Source organism: Girardinichthys multiradiatus, chromosome X (genome assembly GCF_021462225.1).
Source record: "Girardinichthys multiradiatus isolate DD_20200921_A chromosome X, DD_fGirMul_XY1, whole genome shotgun sequence".
NCBI classification, from domain to species: Eukaryota; Metazoa; Chordata; class Actinopteri; order Cyprinodontiformes; family Goodeidae; genus Girardinichthys; species Girardinichthys multiradiatus.
In genome coordinates this window covers 7,029,133-7,046,983 of record NC_061817.1, presented here as the reverse complement: position 1 = coordinate 7,046,983, position 17,851 = coordinate 7,029,133, and the positions used below count along the sequence as shown (strand labels likewise).

General features: G+C 40.4%; 1 protein-coding gene across 2 annotated transcripts in view; it reads left to right on the top strand.

Moving 5' to 3' along the window:
* LOC124862546 (alpha-1,6-mannosylglycoprotein 6-beta-N-acetylglucosaminyltransferase B-like) overlaps positions 1-17,851 on the top strand; it is a 108,716-nt gene that overhangs the window by 14,246 nt on the left and 76,619 nt on the right. For both annotated transcript variants that reach the window (XM_047356525.1, XM_047356523.1), the window contains exon 3: positions 15,430-15,574. In XM_047356525.1, coding sequence (XP_047212481.1) covers positions 15,430-15,574 — 145 coding nt within the window. The remainder of the gene's footprint in view (positions 1-15,429; positions 15,575-17,851) is intronic.

Here is a 17,851-nt window from a genome sequence, read left to right as displayed (position 1 = left end):
ATAGACACAAACCAAGTATTGAGTGCAAAAAAATCCATACTTTTCAAATGTATGGCATTTGTTTAAAATATGCTTTTTTATAACTTGTATGTAATATTAAAATTTTCTGAGACACTGAATTTTTGGTTTTCATTATCTGTAAGCCATAATCATCAAAATTACATGATATAAAGGCTTTAAATATTTCACTCAATGTGTAATGAATCTATGCAATAAATTAGTTTGATTTCTGAAATGTGTGAGAGAAAAAATAACTTTTTCACGATGATCTTATGTTTTGGGCTGAATCTGTATACTTTTCACACTGTTTTTTTTTATTTTCACACAGCTGTGAAACACATTACTGGTTGTCATGGTGACACATTACATAAATGCCAGCTCTTGCTAAGATGGGACAACAAAGGGCTACTCTTTGTGTATAGCATTTTTATCTCTTCTTTCTCATCCCACAAACTGAGATAATGTCCTAGATTTCAAATAGATCTGTTATTTTAAAATTCAACATTGAACAACAGATGGTTCTTAAAAATTTGGCATTTAACATCAAAGAAAACATCATTTGACAGAAAGAAACCAGAGAAGACTCATAATGGGAATCATTTTATACCAGTTAAACTGTTGCTATGTGGGTAAAGTCATTGTTGTAGTTTGTCTATTGGAATAACCGCAAGCACACTGATGAGCTGTAGTTGTTTTTAAATCTATTGTACTGCATAAGTGAGTTTGATATCAGAAATAAGCTAATGCATTCCTGATGAAATAAGTATTATTGCTCTATAGCCTACTTGCAGCATCTGTTTTTTTTTTTTTTTTCTAAACTCTTAAACTATAAAACAGCATATTACAAATATTGCAGCCAAGGATGGAAAAGCCAGTTATGAGGTTTAGGGGACCAATTACTTTTTTACATAGGTTAGTTTGGGTCACTTTTTCCCTTAATAAATTATATCCTTTAAAAACTGTTATTTGTACTCACTCAGGTTATCTTTGTTTTATATAAAAATTTGTTTGATGATCTATCGCTAAAAATGTGACAAAATATGAAAACAGGAGAAGCCTTTATTGGGTTTAGGGATCATCTTACTCTATGTTTTTCCAACATGTATAGTATATAAACTCACCCACAGTAAAGACTAAAATTGGTCTCCTAAATCAAATAACGGATTAATTTTAAATGTTATGTATTGAAGAGACAAGCCAAAATGTGCCATTGGCCTGTTATGGACCAGTGAACAGAACAATATCAAGTATCCAGAATAGGAAGCAGCACACACTGTGCTGTTAAGACTGCAAAGTGAACATCATTTGTTAATCATACATAAATTAAGGGTTCAGTTCAGATCAGAATTTACATCTGCAGTAAACTGTTTAGTCTTTGTGCTGTACAACATACCCCAGATCTTTCTCTAAATCAACAGTGGTGCATCTGCTCAGCTGTGCTGGGTTCAGAAGTTAACTAAGCCAAAAGGCAAATTAAGGCTGTAATTGCAGGTGGAGAAAGCCCTGTTTAAAAAGCTCTGCAGGTGATTTCCACTTCCCCATTCTGTTAGGTATATGAGGTTGGTGCTGCAATTTCTGTGTGGCAAGAAGTGTATGTTTTTTATCCATTGCTGACATGAGGTGCAAAGAGCTGGCCACAGCTCAAAAGTCTAGCCAGCTAAGGGCCACAGTAGGTATGATTTATTCAGCTTTAAGCATTGCTAATAAGAAGCTGTACAATAAACTGTGATTAATTATAAGCAACAAGATACACTGTGCAACAGCAATCAACTTGAAAGGCATGTATATTTAACAGCATTACTGTGCAATATCTTGAGTCATCTCTGATTTTTTTATTCTTCCAAGACGCCAGGCTTTATTGTAATCTTGTTGTTGTCTTGATCAATAGTCCTAAAGGCTTTCTGAAGGTCTTTGAAAGATGGCGTTTGTACTTTGCTTTTTCCACTGATTTTCAGGCAAGCCTCTGACAATTGTACAGTGCTGTGTCTGCACATTATCCAGCACCATACCAAGGTATATAAACATGCTCTTTGGCATGCATTGTCTACTTGTAATTCACCACAGCGAATAGTATTTCTCCCTCCCAACTTTGTCCCCAGAATAGCCTACTTTATATGTTGTAAAACATACTGGTGGTGAATGGAAGCAGGTGAAAGTCTCACTTTTTTTTTTTTGATTTGCCATAAAGAGTTCCTTTAGCTAATGCAAAATATGGGTTAGTTGGAAGAGAAGTCAATAAAGATATGTAAAATTACACAATCTGTGTTTTGTTTTGCTTGGACAGTACTAACATACATCTCTTAACTTCAGCTGAAATATCATGGTAAAACATTGCAGGAGAAGAACTTGGAGAATGTGGTTATTGATTTAGGGTGCATTCACACAAGCACTGTTGAATAGACCTGTAGGTTGCTTGCTCAGAAAAGCTCGTTCATTTAGGTACGTAGGTGTGAATGTGCAATCAGTTGTGTTGTGTATCAAAGACATTCATTGTGGGTAACAGAACCAAAGTAAACATCCTTGGAGCAAGATAGGTGTGATAAATGGCTCTTGGTTAGAAGTGGTGTGCAGACGAGGTAAAAGCTCTGAAGCTCTTGCAAAGACTCAGACTTGAACTTTTCAACTTAATTTGCGGGAAAACAGACTTTGAGATTCACAAGTACAATAGAGTAGTGGCATTTAACAGTTCATAAAATGAAAAAAAAAACTATCTATAAAAACTACATGACATGCTTCGATGATGTGGCAGTTCAAGAGAAGAAAATTATAGGTTTTCTTGGTATGAAGAACTTGATGACCACTGGGATGCAGGAGAATTTGTCATTTGAAAGTTAAATGCAGCAGCGCCAACTGAACAACTAGGTCTACCGAAAACATTAAGCATGAAAACAACCCTTAATTACACAACCTGGGTAAGGAGAAATCTGCTCTCTTCAAACTTTAATTTTCATATATCTCACCCAGTATAAACTTTACAGACCTACATGTGTAAAGCATTTTTTCACCCAAAAGGTGATGTGGTTTCAAAACTTCTTGTGATGTTGTCCACCAGTCCAAAAATAAAAGGTGGTTTAAAACTTTTAAACAGTTTGACACATGTACAATACATAAGCAATGCCTCTGCTACTGCTGATAAATTCAGCTACATAATACATAACCACTGAACACTGGTCAAGGTTGCTCTCTTTTGAATATAAATTTGTTTACAGCTTTAAAAGTACTTCATATAGTTTCATTCATTCTTTCCATTTCCTTTAGTATTATGTACCTAGAAGTTAATTAGTGCCACTAATTGCAATCAGAGCTTAAGTTGTCTTTTATTTGGCCTCAAAATGAAACACTTTCCTTTTGTGACTGCATATTTCAATGGGAAAAAAATCACAGCATGCTGGTAATGACAGAAAAGTATTTTTTAAATTGTTTTATACTGATCTTGAATTTGGTGGAAAGATGGCAAGCATAAACACAACCGTAAACAGTGCTACCTCTTAAAAAACCGGCACATCCCAAAGGGATTCTTTTCTCTCTGTGATTTGGACCTGACTCATTAAAAGTCCCCAGACATGTGAACACTTTATAGACTCAGCTTAAATGCTTATGGAGATGCCAGAAGGACAAGCCTAAAAGCCTAATAGCTTGGGTAAAAGATACAGCATTGAATGAACTGCATGTGTGAATGAGATTAAGATGAATGCAAATGAACGTGACTATAATCTGAAGAAAAAACAACAACTTTAAAGTCAGCTAGATGGCTCGTTGAGGACACCAGTAACAAAACAGATGGTCCTCTAATTGAAATAAATTCCTGATACTGACTGAGCTGCAGTACCACAGAAATTGAGTTGTTAGTGGAGATTAGTGGCTCCTATATCAACCTGTTATTAACCAGAGAATAAGGAACGACAGTGAGACTCTACATGATAAACTCTTACCCTCAGCTTCAAATCACTAACAGAAGGTGTGAATATTCTCTGACATACAAAAGGGTTTGAGAAGTTGTTGATTGAAAACATGCAGTATTTACATTTTGTGGCGATACAACCGCTAATTTCAGTCTATGTTATTGGGATTTTAAGTTATATGCCACACCGTAGTGCAAAATTGTACATTTGTATTCCTCTCTGTTTACTCTGAAGGGCTTAAATGAAATGCGTTGGAGAATGTTTTCTATAAAGGTCTCATAATTAAAACTTATTCTTTATCAAGAGTATGATATAATTCCCAGCCACTGTGACATGACCGTCTACCTAAACTGACAAGTTGGCCAAAGAGAACTTTATTCAGAGAAGCACACAAAAAGTATGTTTTAAATTTGGAGGAGTTTCAGAAATCCACAGGTCAGGTGCAAGAATAACAGGATAGCTATTAGTCGTGCACTCTATAAACCTAAGCTGTAAGGAAAAGAGGCAAGAAGAAAGCCATTGTTCAAAGAAAGTCTCAAGAAGTCCCGTTTGCAGTACAGTCATCTCTCTGTAGGGGAAATGTCAAGCATTTAGAAGGAGGTGGTCTGGTCTGGTCAGATGAGACCAAAAATGAACTTTTTGCCCAACATGCACAATTGTCTGTGCTGAAAGCAAAATCTGCCCACCACTCTGAATGCACCAATAGTTTGCCTATGGCAAATATGGTTGGGGGTGCATAATACTGTGGGGGATATTTTCTTCTGCAGTGATAAGTAAGCTGGTCAGAGTTGATGGGAAGGTGGCTGGATCTAAATACAGGGCAATCATAGAAGAAAGCCCACAGGCTGCAAAAGACAGCAACCATAAACACAGTCAGAGCTACAATAGAAAGGTTAAAATTAAAGCTGCAAAGGACATTTCCATTTTATTGAAAAACAATGCAGTGGTTATATCATTTGTGATTAGGCCACATTCCTCCCACCTCTCTGTCATTTCCAACATCATTATGACTGTATTTCTCACCTCAAAGTTTAAGATATTGGTTGCTAACTTTGATGTCTGGTGTGGGCATCAGAGCCATTAAAAGTCAAGTCAGCTGGTAAACTGTAATATTTGCATGCATACCATCAATGCATGACCTTAAAAATATGAAACCCTACCCAATGATACATCCAAGCAGACCCAGAGATGGGCATATCACAGTCATATAGATGGGTATTACTTGAAAATTAAATGACTCCAGTATAAGTAAACAGTATTGTGCAATATACCTGCTTGTTGAAGTACAATGTTTATCAAATACAGGTCCTTCTCAAAATAGTAGCATATTGTGATAAAGTTAATTATTTTCCATAATGTCATGATGAAAATTTAATTCAGTGATACCATGGTCAGTAAACCATTTACCAGTGGTTTTGGCACTGTGAGCAGGTGCCAGGTCATGCTGAAAAATGAAATCTTCATCTCCATAAAGCTTTTCAGCAGATGGAAGCATGAAGTGCTCCAAAATCTCCTGATAGCTAGCTGCATTGACCCTGCCCTTGATAAAACACAGTGGAACCAACACCAGCAAGCTGACACGGCACCCCAGACCATCACTGACTGTGGGTACTTGACACTGGACTTCTGGAATTTTGGCATTTCCTTCTCCCCAGTCTTCCTCCAACTCTGGCACCTTGATTTCCGAATGACATGCAGAATTTGCTTTCATCCGAAAAAAGTACTTTGGACCACTGAGCAACAGTCCAGTGCTGCTTCTCTGTAGCCCAGGTCAGGCGCTTCTGCCGCTGTTTCTGGTTCAAAAGTGGCTTGACCTGGGGAATGCGGCACCTGTAGCCCATTTCCTGAACACGCCTGTGCACGGTGGCTCTGGATGTTTCTACTCCAGACTCAGTCCACTGCTTCCGCAGGTCCCCCAAGGTCTGGAATCGGCCCTTCTCCACAATCTTCCTCAGGGTCTGGTAACCTCTTCTCGTTGTGCAGCGTTTTCTGCCACACTTTTTCCTTCCCACAGACTTCCCACTGAGGTGCCTTGATACAGCACTCTGGGAACAGCCTATTCGTACAGAAATTTCTTTCTGTGTCTTACCCTCTTGCTTGAGGGTGTCAATAGTGGCCTTCTGGACAGCAGTCAGGTCAGCAGTCTTACCCATGATTGGGGTTTTGAGTGATGAACCAGGCTGGGAGTTTTAAAGGCCTCAGGAATCTTTTGCAGGTGTTTAGAGTTAACTCGTTGATTCAGATGATTAGGTTCATAGCTCGTTTAGAGACCCTTTTAATGATATGCTAATTTTGTGAGATATTTTGGGTTTTCATGAGCTGTATGCCAAATTCATCCATATTAAGACAATAAAAGACCTGAAATATTTCAGTTAGTGTGCAATGAATCTAAAATACAGGTCCTTCTCAAAATATTAGCATATTGTGATAAAGTACATTATTTTCCATAATGTCATGATGAAAATTTAACATTTATATATTTTAGATTCATTGCACACTAACTGAAATATTTCAGGTCTTTTATTGTCTTAATACGGATGATTTTGTCATACAGCTCATGAAAACCTAAAATTCCTATCTCACAAAATTAGCATATCATTAAAAGGGTCTCTAAACGAGCTATGAACATAATCGTCTGAATCAACAAGTTAACGCTAAACACCCGCAAAAGATTCCTGAGGCCTTTAAAACTCCCAGCCTGGTTCATCACTCAAAACCCCAATCATGGGTAAGACTGCCGACCTGACTGCTGTCCAGAAGGCCACTATTGACACCCTCAAGCAAGAAGGTAAGACACAGAAAGACATTTCTGAACGAATAGGCTGTTCCCAGAGTGCTGTATCAAGGCACCTCAGTGGGAAGTCTGTGGGAAGGAAAAAGTGTGGCAGAAAACGCTGCACAACGAGAAGAGGTGACCGGACCCAGAGGAAGATTGTGGAGAAGGGCCAATTCCAGACCTTGGGGGACCTGCGGAAGCAGTGGACTGAGTCTGGAGTAGAAACATCCAGAGCCACCGTGCACAGGCGTATGCAGGAAATGGGCTACAGGTGCCGCATTCCCCAGGTCAAGCCACTTTTGAACCAGAAACAGCGGCAGAAGCGCCTGACCTGGGCTACAGAGAAGCAGCACTGGACTGTTTCTCAGTGGTCCAAAGTACTTTTTTCGGATGAAAGCAAATTCTGCATGTCATTCAGAAATCAAGGTGCCAGAGTCTGGAGGAAGACTGGGGAGAAGGAAATGCCGAAATGCCAGAAGTCCAGTGTCAAGTACCCACAGTCAGTGATGGTCTGGGGTGCCGTGTCAGCTGCTGGTGTTGGTCCACTGTGTTTTATCAAGGGCAGGGTCAATGCAGCTAGCTATCAGGAGATTTTGGAGCACTTCATGCTTCCATCTGCTGAAAAGCTTTATGGAGATGAACATTTCATTTTTCAGCACGACCTGGCACCTGCTCACAGTGCCAAAACCACTGGTAAATGGTTTACTGACCATGGTATCACTGTGCTCAATTGGCCTGTCAACTCTTCTGACCTGAACCCCATAGAGAATCTGTGGGATATTGTGAAGAGAACGTTGAGAGACTCAAGACCCAACACTCTGGATGAGCTAAAGGCCGCTATCGAAGCATCCTGGGCCTCCATAAGACCTCAGCAGGGCCACAGGCTGATTGCCTCCATGCCACGCCGCATTGAAGCAGTCATTTCTGCAAAAGGATTCCCGACCAAGTATTGAGTGCATAACTGTACATGATTATTTGAAGGTTGACGTTTTTTGTATTAAAAACACTTTTCTTTTATTGGTCGGATGAAATATGCTAATTTTGTGAGATAGGAATTTTGGGTTTTCATGAGCTGTATGCCAAAATCATCCGTATTAAGACAATAAAAGACCTGAAATATTTCAGTTAGTGTGCAATGAATCTAAAATATATGAATGTTAAATTTTCATCATGACATTATGGAAAATAATGAACTTTATCACAATATGCTAATATTTTGAGAAGGACCTGTATATGAATGTTAAATTTTCATCATGACATTATGGAAAATAATGAACTTTATCACAATATGCTAATATTTTGAAAAGGACCTGTAGTTATGCAGGTAAATGTAATAGAGTAAATTTAGATAATTTATTTCACAAATATTCATATTGCAATGACCATTGCGTTTTTGCAATGGCCCAGTCAAAGTTCGAACCCAGTTCCATCAGAGAATATGTGGCAAGACTTGCTGTTCTTAGCCTTCAAATCGACATGGATACATGAATCCATATGCACATCACACTTTTTAGACTTTTATTTGTAAAACATGTTGAAAACCATGCATCATTCTCTTCCTAATGTACCACTTTTGTTTTTGTTATTTCAGACCCATTATCTAAAAATACCTTTGAATTTGTTGTAGTAACGTCAAAATATGAAACAGTTTAAAGAATATAAATACCTTTTGTGGAGCAGAGTATATAGTTCTTTGTTCAAAAGAAGTAATTTGCAGGATGGTTATTTTGTTAAGTCTGTGTAATAGTGATTCAGTACCATTAACATTTCAGCTCAAAAGCCTTATTTAGACTTGTTGCATGTAGAGTTGAAATCATACAAGGTTTCTTTAATTTAGCAAATTCTAGCAATAAAGTGGTTTGTACCATTAAACATTATAGATACTTTCTTGTTAACTATCTGAAAATAATTTTTTTCTAGCTATCTCTTTATAAAATGGTTTCTTTCTCGTACTCGTACTCGTCGTCTTCCGCTTATCCGGGACCGGGTCGCGGGGGCAGCAGACTCAGCAGAGACGCCCAGACATCCCTCTCCCCAGACACCTCCTCCAGCTCCTCCGGGTGGAACCCAAGGCATTCCCAGGCCAGCCGAGAGACATAGTCCCTCCAGCGTGTCCTTGGCCATCCCCTGGGCCTCCTCCCGGTGGGACGTGCCTGGAACACCTCCCGAGGAAGGCGTCCAGGAGGCATCTGGTGTAGATGCCCGAGCCACCTCAACTGGCTCCTCTCGATGTGAAGGAGCAGCGGCTCTACTCCGAGCCCCTCCCAGAGGGCCGAACTCCTCACCCTATCTCTAAGGGAGTGCCCGGCCACCCTATGGAGGAAGCTACTTTCAGCCACTTGTATCCGGGATCTCGTTCTTTCAGTCATGACCCAAAGTTCATGGCCATAGGTGAGGGTAGGAATGTAGACCGACCGGTAAATCGAGAGCTTCGTTTTTCGGCTCAGCTCTCTCTTCACCACAACGGACCGGCACAGTGCCCCCATTACTGCGGCAGCCGCACCGATCCGTCTGTCGATCTCCCGCTCCATTCTTCCCTCACTCGTGAACAAGACCCCGAGATACTTCCCCGTCCGCCACGCAATGCTGAAGAGGCGTGTCAACCATGACAGCCCAACAACATGCAGAGATTTAAGGTACTCAGGGCGGATCTCATCCACCCCCCGAAGCCTTGCCACCGCGGAGCTTTTTCACCACCTCGGTGACTTCAGCCTGGGTGATGAAAGAGTCCAACCCCGAGTCCCCAGCCTCTGTTTCCACCACGGAATGCGTGATGGCAGGATTGAGGAGATCCTCGAAGTACTCCTTCCACCGCCCGATAATGTCCTCAGTCGAGGTCAGCAGCTCCCCACCCCCATTATAAACAGTGTTGGCGAAGCACTGCTTCCCCCTCCTGAGGCGCCGGACAGTTTGCCAGAATTGCTTCGAGGCCAACCGGTAGTCCTTCTCCATGGCCTGACCAAACTCCTCCCAGGCCCGAGTTTTTGCCTCTGCCACCGCGCGGGCCGCAGAACGCTTGGCCTCACGGTACCAGTCAGCCGCCTCAGGAGTCCCACAAGCCAACCACAGCCGATAGGACTCCTTCTTCAGCTTGACAGCATCCCTTACTGCCGGTGTCCACCACCGGGTTCTGGGATTGCCGCCGCGACAGGCACCGCAGACCTTACGGCCGCAGCTACGGGCAGCAGCATCAACAATAGATGCGGAGAACATGGTCCACTCGGACTCTATGTCTCCAACATCCCCCGGGATCTGGTCAAAGCTCTCCCGGAGGTGGGAGTTGAATATATCCCGGGCCAAGGGCTCCGCCAGGCGTTCCCTGCAGACCCTCACTATGCGCTTGGGCCTGCCAAGTCTGTCCGGCTTTCTCCTCCTCCAGCGGATCCAACTCACCACCAGGTGGTGATCAGTGGACAACTCAGCCCCTCTCTTGACCCGAGTGTCCAAAACATGCGGCCGAAGGTCTGATGATACGACAGCAAAGTCGATCATTGACCTCCTGCCTAGGGTGTCCTGGTGCCAGGTGCACTGATGGACACCCTTATGTTTGAACATGGTGTTCATTATGGACAATCCATGACTAGCACAGAAGTCCAATAACAAAACACCACTCAGATTCAGATCGGGGAGGCCATTCCTCCCGATCACGCCTCTCCAGGTGTCACTGTCGTTTCCCACGTGGGCGTTGAAGTCCCCCAGCAGAGTAATGGAGTCCCCGGGAGGGGCACTATCCAGCACCCCCGACAGGGACACCAAGAAGGCCGGGTACTCCGCAATACCGCTCGGGCCCTTAGGCTGCGATGACAGTCAGAGACCTATCCCCAACCCGAAGGCGCAGGGATACGACCCTCTCATCCACTGGGGCAACAAGCAAACCCACACCAGCCCGCCGGCTCTCCCCGTGGGCTACTCCAGAGTAGAAGAGAGTCCAACCCCTCTCAAGGAGATGGGTTCCAGAGCCCACGCTGTGCGTGGAGGCGAGCCCGACTATTTCCAGTCGATATCTATCGACCTCCCGCACAAGCTCAGGCTCCTTCCCCCCCAGCGAGGTGACTTTCCACGTCCCTAGAGCCAGCCTAAGCATCCGGGGATCAGGCCGCTGAGGTCTCCACCTTTGTTCGCCACCTTCGTTCGCCACCCACTCCTCTTTGCACCGGTCCCTCACGGTTCCCCCTGCAGGTGGTGGGCCCACTGGGGGATGGCCTCGCGTCTCTCGTTCGGGCTTGGCCCAGCCGGGTCCCGCGAGGAGCAACCCGGCCACCAGGCACTCTCCAGCAAATCCCGACCCCAGGCCTGGCTCCAGGGTGGGACCCCGGCTCCGCTGTACCGGGCGACGTCATGTGCCTCGATGTTTTTGTCCTCATGAGGGATTCTTAAACCGCTCTTTGTCTGACCCATCACCTAGAGCCTGTTTGCCATGGGAGACCCTACCAGGGGCATTTAGGCCCCAGACAACATAGCGTCTAGGATCATTTGAGCACTCAAACCTCTCCACCACGTTAAGGTGGCGGTTCAAGGAGGAGGGTTTCTTTGTTTGGGATTCATTTGAGCTTTCTCTCTGGCTATGGAATGAAGATCTGTTGTCTATCTGCTAAATTATTTAAAACTCAAAGGGTACCACATAGAACTGCGTTTTAAAATGGAATATCTGAGTGTTATAAGATCATTGCAACATTCTTAGTAAATATTGGTCATGAGGCAGAGATTGCTGCCTTTTATTAAAACTCGAACACATACATTACGATCACAGAGAGGAGTGTTTCTCTCACTCCTGATTTTATTTACTGGTGATTTAATACAATTTCTGCTTTCCTGAGAAAGGTGACTTTTGCTAGGCTGTTGATAAATGAGCTCTGACAAAGAAAGTGAGTTTGCACACATTGCAGTTTCTGCAGCCTAATGCAATAGATGAGGGAACGCTCAAAAGTTTTACATTCACTCTGTTTTTAGGAACAATATAAGGCTGTTATTTGTTTCTGTTTTTTTCTGATTCTCAAGAATTTAGATTAAAGATTTACTCTAGTTTGATAGATTGCATTATGTATTTTTGAGATCCTCCCACTGGCAACACTTTTCGGAATGCTTTTTGACCTTTTACTACTTCTGTTACCTTTGAGCAACTTCAACCATTTAAATATTTTCATTTAGCTATTTTAAGACAAATTGGTTAGAATTCTGGTATTTATTTGACAATAACTGAATAATAATAATAATAATACTGATGATAATAATAATAGTGTTTAATATACTTATTATATTCAAGTTTCGATTCTTATCCAAACTGTAACTCTGAGAGCAAAATGAATTACTAAGGATATTCAGGTTCCACTGGATTAAGATGGTATCTAGCAAGAAAGACGCACCTTCTGAAAAAGGACAGCTTGAAGCTCAATTGAAGTTTGTCGCTGCAGGTTTAGACTTTCCAGATGCCTTCAGTAGAAAAGTGTTTATGGTTGCGCAAGACAACAATTGAGCTATTAGCCACAATAAATAAGTTTGTTTGGAGGAGTTCTACTGCAAGCACTCAAAAATATTAGAACAATCTATCAACTGTTATGCATGGTGGTGGTAGAATTACGCTAAGGCTTTGTTATTTTGTTAGTGGTACTGCTGCGCTGAAATGGATCGAGTAATAACTAATGAGGAATACCTCCAAACCTATTAACCTAACCTTAAATAAAAAGCTATGTGGTGGAATCCTGAACATAACTGTGTGTTCCTACAGGACTGTGATCACATCAAGTTTACTTTGCAATGGATAATGCAGACTAACATTAATCTGTATTTTTCATGCGATTCCCATAATTCTACAGAGTGGACATATATCCAACTGGACTTATGACAGAAGCTTACAGATTACTGTAAAGAACGTGTGCCTACAATTATTCATATAAATGTCATAATGAGGAACATCCTGTCCTATAGTAATGGCAAAAAAGTACATATTATTATTTTAGTACTACTGTAATTCTTTATTATAAGGATATCCTGATAACAAATTAGAAGTAGAACTCATATTTCTTAAATCTTAGCTTCTCTTCCTTGGCTCTCTGTTAACCCCATAATAAAACATAAGATTCTCTTTCTTACACAGGATGCTCTTGATTGACCAAGCTCCGAGGCAAATCCTTCAATTATGATACTTTTCTTTTGTGAAGCCACCTTCCAGTTTCAATTAGAAGCTGGAAGTTCAACACATTGAACTCTTTGTTTTCCTTCTGTTTTTTATCAAGTTTGTTTGGGCTGGCTTTGGTGAGCAGTGCCTTAGTTTAACTGGTATAGGCAGAGATCCCGCGGAAACCGGTGCACTGCTCACTGGTTGCTCACATTTCCCTTTGACTGTTTATGTCACTGTATGGTGGCATTTATACTAATTACCAGACATAGCTGCCGGTAGGATGACTGGTTTTCTGTTTTTACGTCCTTTTAACCTCAAACTGAGGGGTTAATGCTCATACAGAGAACATTTCTACTCGAGATTTCTTCCTATTAAAGGGAGTTCTTGCTCACCACTTCCTGTTTGCTTTCTCATGACATGGAAATGAAAAGTTAATGCACCCTGATGTTTTTACTTCTTTAGAAAAATTTTCACAAATTGGCTTTTTTCATATCCTGAAATTGATTGTACAGAATTACATTGAGGTAGATCAAACTGGACTTAGATTGAATGTAAATATAACTGTTGTGAATTAATCTGACTGAATAAACTGACTGAATTTAACTGGATTTGAATTAGACCTGTTTATTTTAATATACAGTGCCCTTAGATACATTTTTGTCAGATGTGGCAGATAAACAAAACTGAACTGAGCTGTGACAAACATGTTTGTGTAAAATGTGACTTTGCAAATCTATTGCGGATAAGTCTGCTATCACGGTTTTGGGGTGGACTAAAGACCTTTCCATTGGCCATGGGATTATTATATTATATTGCATTATAATATGATAAATTCTATTGTATTATATTGTGTTGAACCACCCTGTATTGTATTGTGTTGCAAAAGTCTTGGAATGCCTCATATCGTCTTGTGCTGCATTGCATCATATTTTATTGACTTGCATCAAATTGTATTGTATTAAAATGCTTCATATACCCAGAACCAGATTGAGCACCATGAGGGACAGAATTTTGTGCACTGCTGCTCCTCATCCATGTAATGCCCTCCCTGACACTTTGAGGGAACCACAATCCACAGATGGCTTAAAAAAATTTTTTATTGAAGCATTTTAATCTTTTATAGTTGGTTGCTATTTTAATTTTAATTTTATTTATGTAGGTATTGTAATCATGTCAGCACTTTGAGATTTTGATAATTTAAAGTGCAATACAATTATTGTACCATATTATCATATCATAATATATCATATCATATCAGTTGTATCATCTCATACATCACGTACATCATTGCATTAGGTTGCATCAGATAAATTATACTATACTGAACTGTGGTAAAATGGTAAATGGACTGAACTTATATAGTGCTTTTCCAGTCACACAGACTGCTCAAAGCACTTTACACTAGAGCCACATTCACCCAATCGCACTCACTAACGCTCACACCAATACGCAGATCGGTAGGCAACTTGAGGTTAAGTGCCTTGCCCAGGGGCACATCGACATATGGCAGGAGGAAGCTGGAATCAAACCCACTACCTTCTGATTGCAAGACGACTACTCTTCCTACTGAGCCACAGTCGCCTCTATCATATTGTGTTGTATAATATCTAGGCTGGGAGATATTTCAATTAATTAATTACAGAATGAAAAGTGCACCAAAAAGTGCATTTCATTGCATGTTCAAATGTAAACACATATGCCATCTGAACTCAAATGCCTAGTTAATGCAACGCAGACGAGAACTTTTAGCACACCTCGGAGTCATCCCGCCGCCTTGTGTTTGGCGGTTGCTAGGTGCATTAAACCGCAGCATAAAGTGATGAAAGAAGGACCGTTTATTGATGGCGTTTTATGATTAAACAGCCCTTGATAACATGAATGTCAGTTAGGTGGAACAGCATTTTTGATAATTGCGGAGGTCAATTATTTAATATCTAAGGCTAGAAATGTCCCACTCCTTTCTCCATCTGTGCCCTTGGTGCCAACCCATAAAAACAGAAATTTATTTTAATTGAAAAACGTAGCATACTGTGTCAAATACTGTGATTTCATAAAACTGTAATAAAAATGTGCTTAATCTAAATTGATTAATTACAAATTCTTTTAATAACTACTTTTATCATTCCCGTCTTGTATCATGGTAGTATTTTGACTGTATGGTGACGTCTAGTATTATTTCATTGTATCATATTGCGTATTTTGTTGTGTCAAGATGCATCACAGTACCTCCTATACCGAGCTGTACTCTCATGTTCTGTATTGTATCACATTGAATCATCTTATCGCATTGCATCATATTATATTGCACCACATCCTATATCGAATGTTATTATATCTCACCTTACTGTTGTATTATATTGTATCAAACTGAATTGTCTCATATTGTGTTGTATCATTATGTATCGCACATCTCATAGGCATCATAATTCAGTTATATTGCACTGTCACAAAATTGAATCAAATATTGTGTTGTGTTACCATGTGATAACATATCATACATTACATGCCAAAAAATCTTAAGTGAAATTTATTTCTTACCCCTGGTTCTGCTGTTATGTGTTCTTTATTCTCTTTTGTGAAATGTTTTCTGTATGTTTAGTTACATTGTTTAATTTTATTGTATCTTGTTTCAGTTCTCAGTGGCCAGGAATCTCGTGGGGTGTTGAGAAAAATCAGTGACATGTTGGAGATGATTATGAAAAGGATGGATTCAATGTCTAAGCTAGGCAACACCACTGACACCCACAGACTGGATGAACTCAGCTCTGCCCTGGACAGGTAAAGTACAACACAGACATGCTGAGTTTAGTTTTAGTAGAGTAGGAAATATTTCCTTTGAAACTTACACTGAACCTGAAAGTATCAAAACGCCTTTAAAATCACTGGTTTTCACAATTCTAAATTAACTTTAAAAACAATGAATAGGAATAAAAAAAACTAACAGAGACCAGGCTAAGTAAGTGTGCATGGAGCTCAACAGGCAAGCCTAGCTGGCATTTTAGTAACAGGGTCACAGTTTCATCAGGGTGGAAGCTGTGACTGGATCCAGAACTAATGCTCGACCTTGTTAATTTCCATGATAATTTCCATATGTACAGTAACTAAGTAAATTTTTTAAATAGCACATTTCTCAGACTGCAGTCACAAAGTGCTCCACAGTAAAAAATACAGTTAAAGAACATGAAAAATAAAGGAATAAATACATCATAACAACTTACAGTCAGTAATAGCAGCCCAGGAACCAGTGAGGTTAAAATGATTGTTTAACAAAGAATGTCTTAAGTTGCTTTTTAAAAGCATCCACATGATCCTGTGATCGCAAGTAGTGTGGGAGTACATTCCACAGTGGTGGTCCAACAGCTTGGAAGAATCTGTCTCGGGTTCTAAGGCAAGTGCGAGGGAACATCAGTAGATTCTGCTCTGAAGATCTCAGGCTGCAGGCTGAAGTGTAAGGCTGAATTAAGTCACAGATGTAGGGAGGAGGCTAACCATGCAGTGCTCTGAATGTCAAAACTAGAATTTCATAATTTCCACATTATGCTACAGGGAGCAAGTGAAGAGATTTAGTGCGCATCAGGATCCTTGCAGCCGAGTTTTGTACCAGCTGTAGACGGGCCACTGGAAGAAACAGTTCTTTAGTAGTTGTTTTATATGTTGTTCTAGAAACATGGCTACATCAACAATGACTCCTAGATTTCTCAAATTAGATTTTAGGACTGGCTATGGCTGGCAAGGTGCTGTTCATTGCCATGGAAAATGAGGTGATGATGAGTTTCAGTTTTACTTGAGTTTTATTGTAGACAATTATCACTCAGCCATTGCTTTATGTGTGAAAGGCAGTTGGTCAAAGAACTCAATTTATGGGTCTCAGACATCTTAAAAGAACAATAAAGTTGAATATCATCATGAGCTAGACTGCAGCGAAAAGGAGGAGGAATTTTGTCCTTTAAATCCCTGATCTTTTTGATTAAAAGAAAAATGTAAAAATCATTGCAGTCAGCTTTACAAAGCACAGGTGCAGCCAGGACATCAGAAGACAGAATTAATTGTGTCAAACACACTTAATAATCAAATAATATCTTTTCATTTAGAGAAGACATTAATCCTCTCATATAAACACAGGCAGCATCTGACACTTTGCTCAAGAAACTTTAATGAGGTAGGCTATTAATTACCAATATTAAAGAAACATCCTCAGCACCATCAATACCAAAATCCGTTAAATGCCCTCGCTACAACAGGTATCTGCCAACAGCTTTTCCATAATGCCAGAAACAATAAATAGATCATTAACATCTGAACCAATGACTCGGGAGCATTTTAAACTGCCATTTCCTTTTAACTTCCTGTTACTGCTTGCAGTACTAGCAGTACACAGCTATACTAACACTAGCATGTACATAGACATAAACAATATTTATAGATATGGTTTTGCTGTGTTTTTTTATTTTTTTATTTCTCCCCATCTCAACAAAAAGGCTACAGCTAGCATTTCCAAGCATTTTTGCAAATAAAATATGTTTTTGTCGCTGCTTGTGTAGTGCTGAATCTACTTTGACATTCACAAGATGAATGCTGCACTTCCTGCATGTCCCGATTTCTACTCTAATTAACATTTCACCGAATCCCCCTTTTTATTTTATTTTACTTTACCGATAGCACAAATCTCCAGATTTGGAAAAGGTGTTGTAAAAATAAAAGTTGGTTTGAAACATGTTATTTTTCTGCTTAAGCCAGAGTTTAAAATTAAAAAGCATCACAACAACACTTTTTCTTTCTCTCGGAGTCTGCAGAAATTTAAGAGAGTGACATTCTTCCTTGATGAGGTTAAGCTGCCAGCATATGTAGCTTCTATCATATGCACACTTGTTTGCGTAAGGTTAATGCAGAGGAGGCACCCACCTTTTTAACTTTAGTGATTAGCTTCCCTCCTGAATGCCTTCACCTTCTTCTTCACAGCCATGAAAAGAACCGTCACAAATATACTTTGAAAGAGCTTGCACCATCTTACGCAGAAACACAATTAATAATGCACAAAGAGATATTACAGTAACT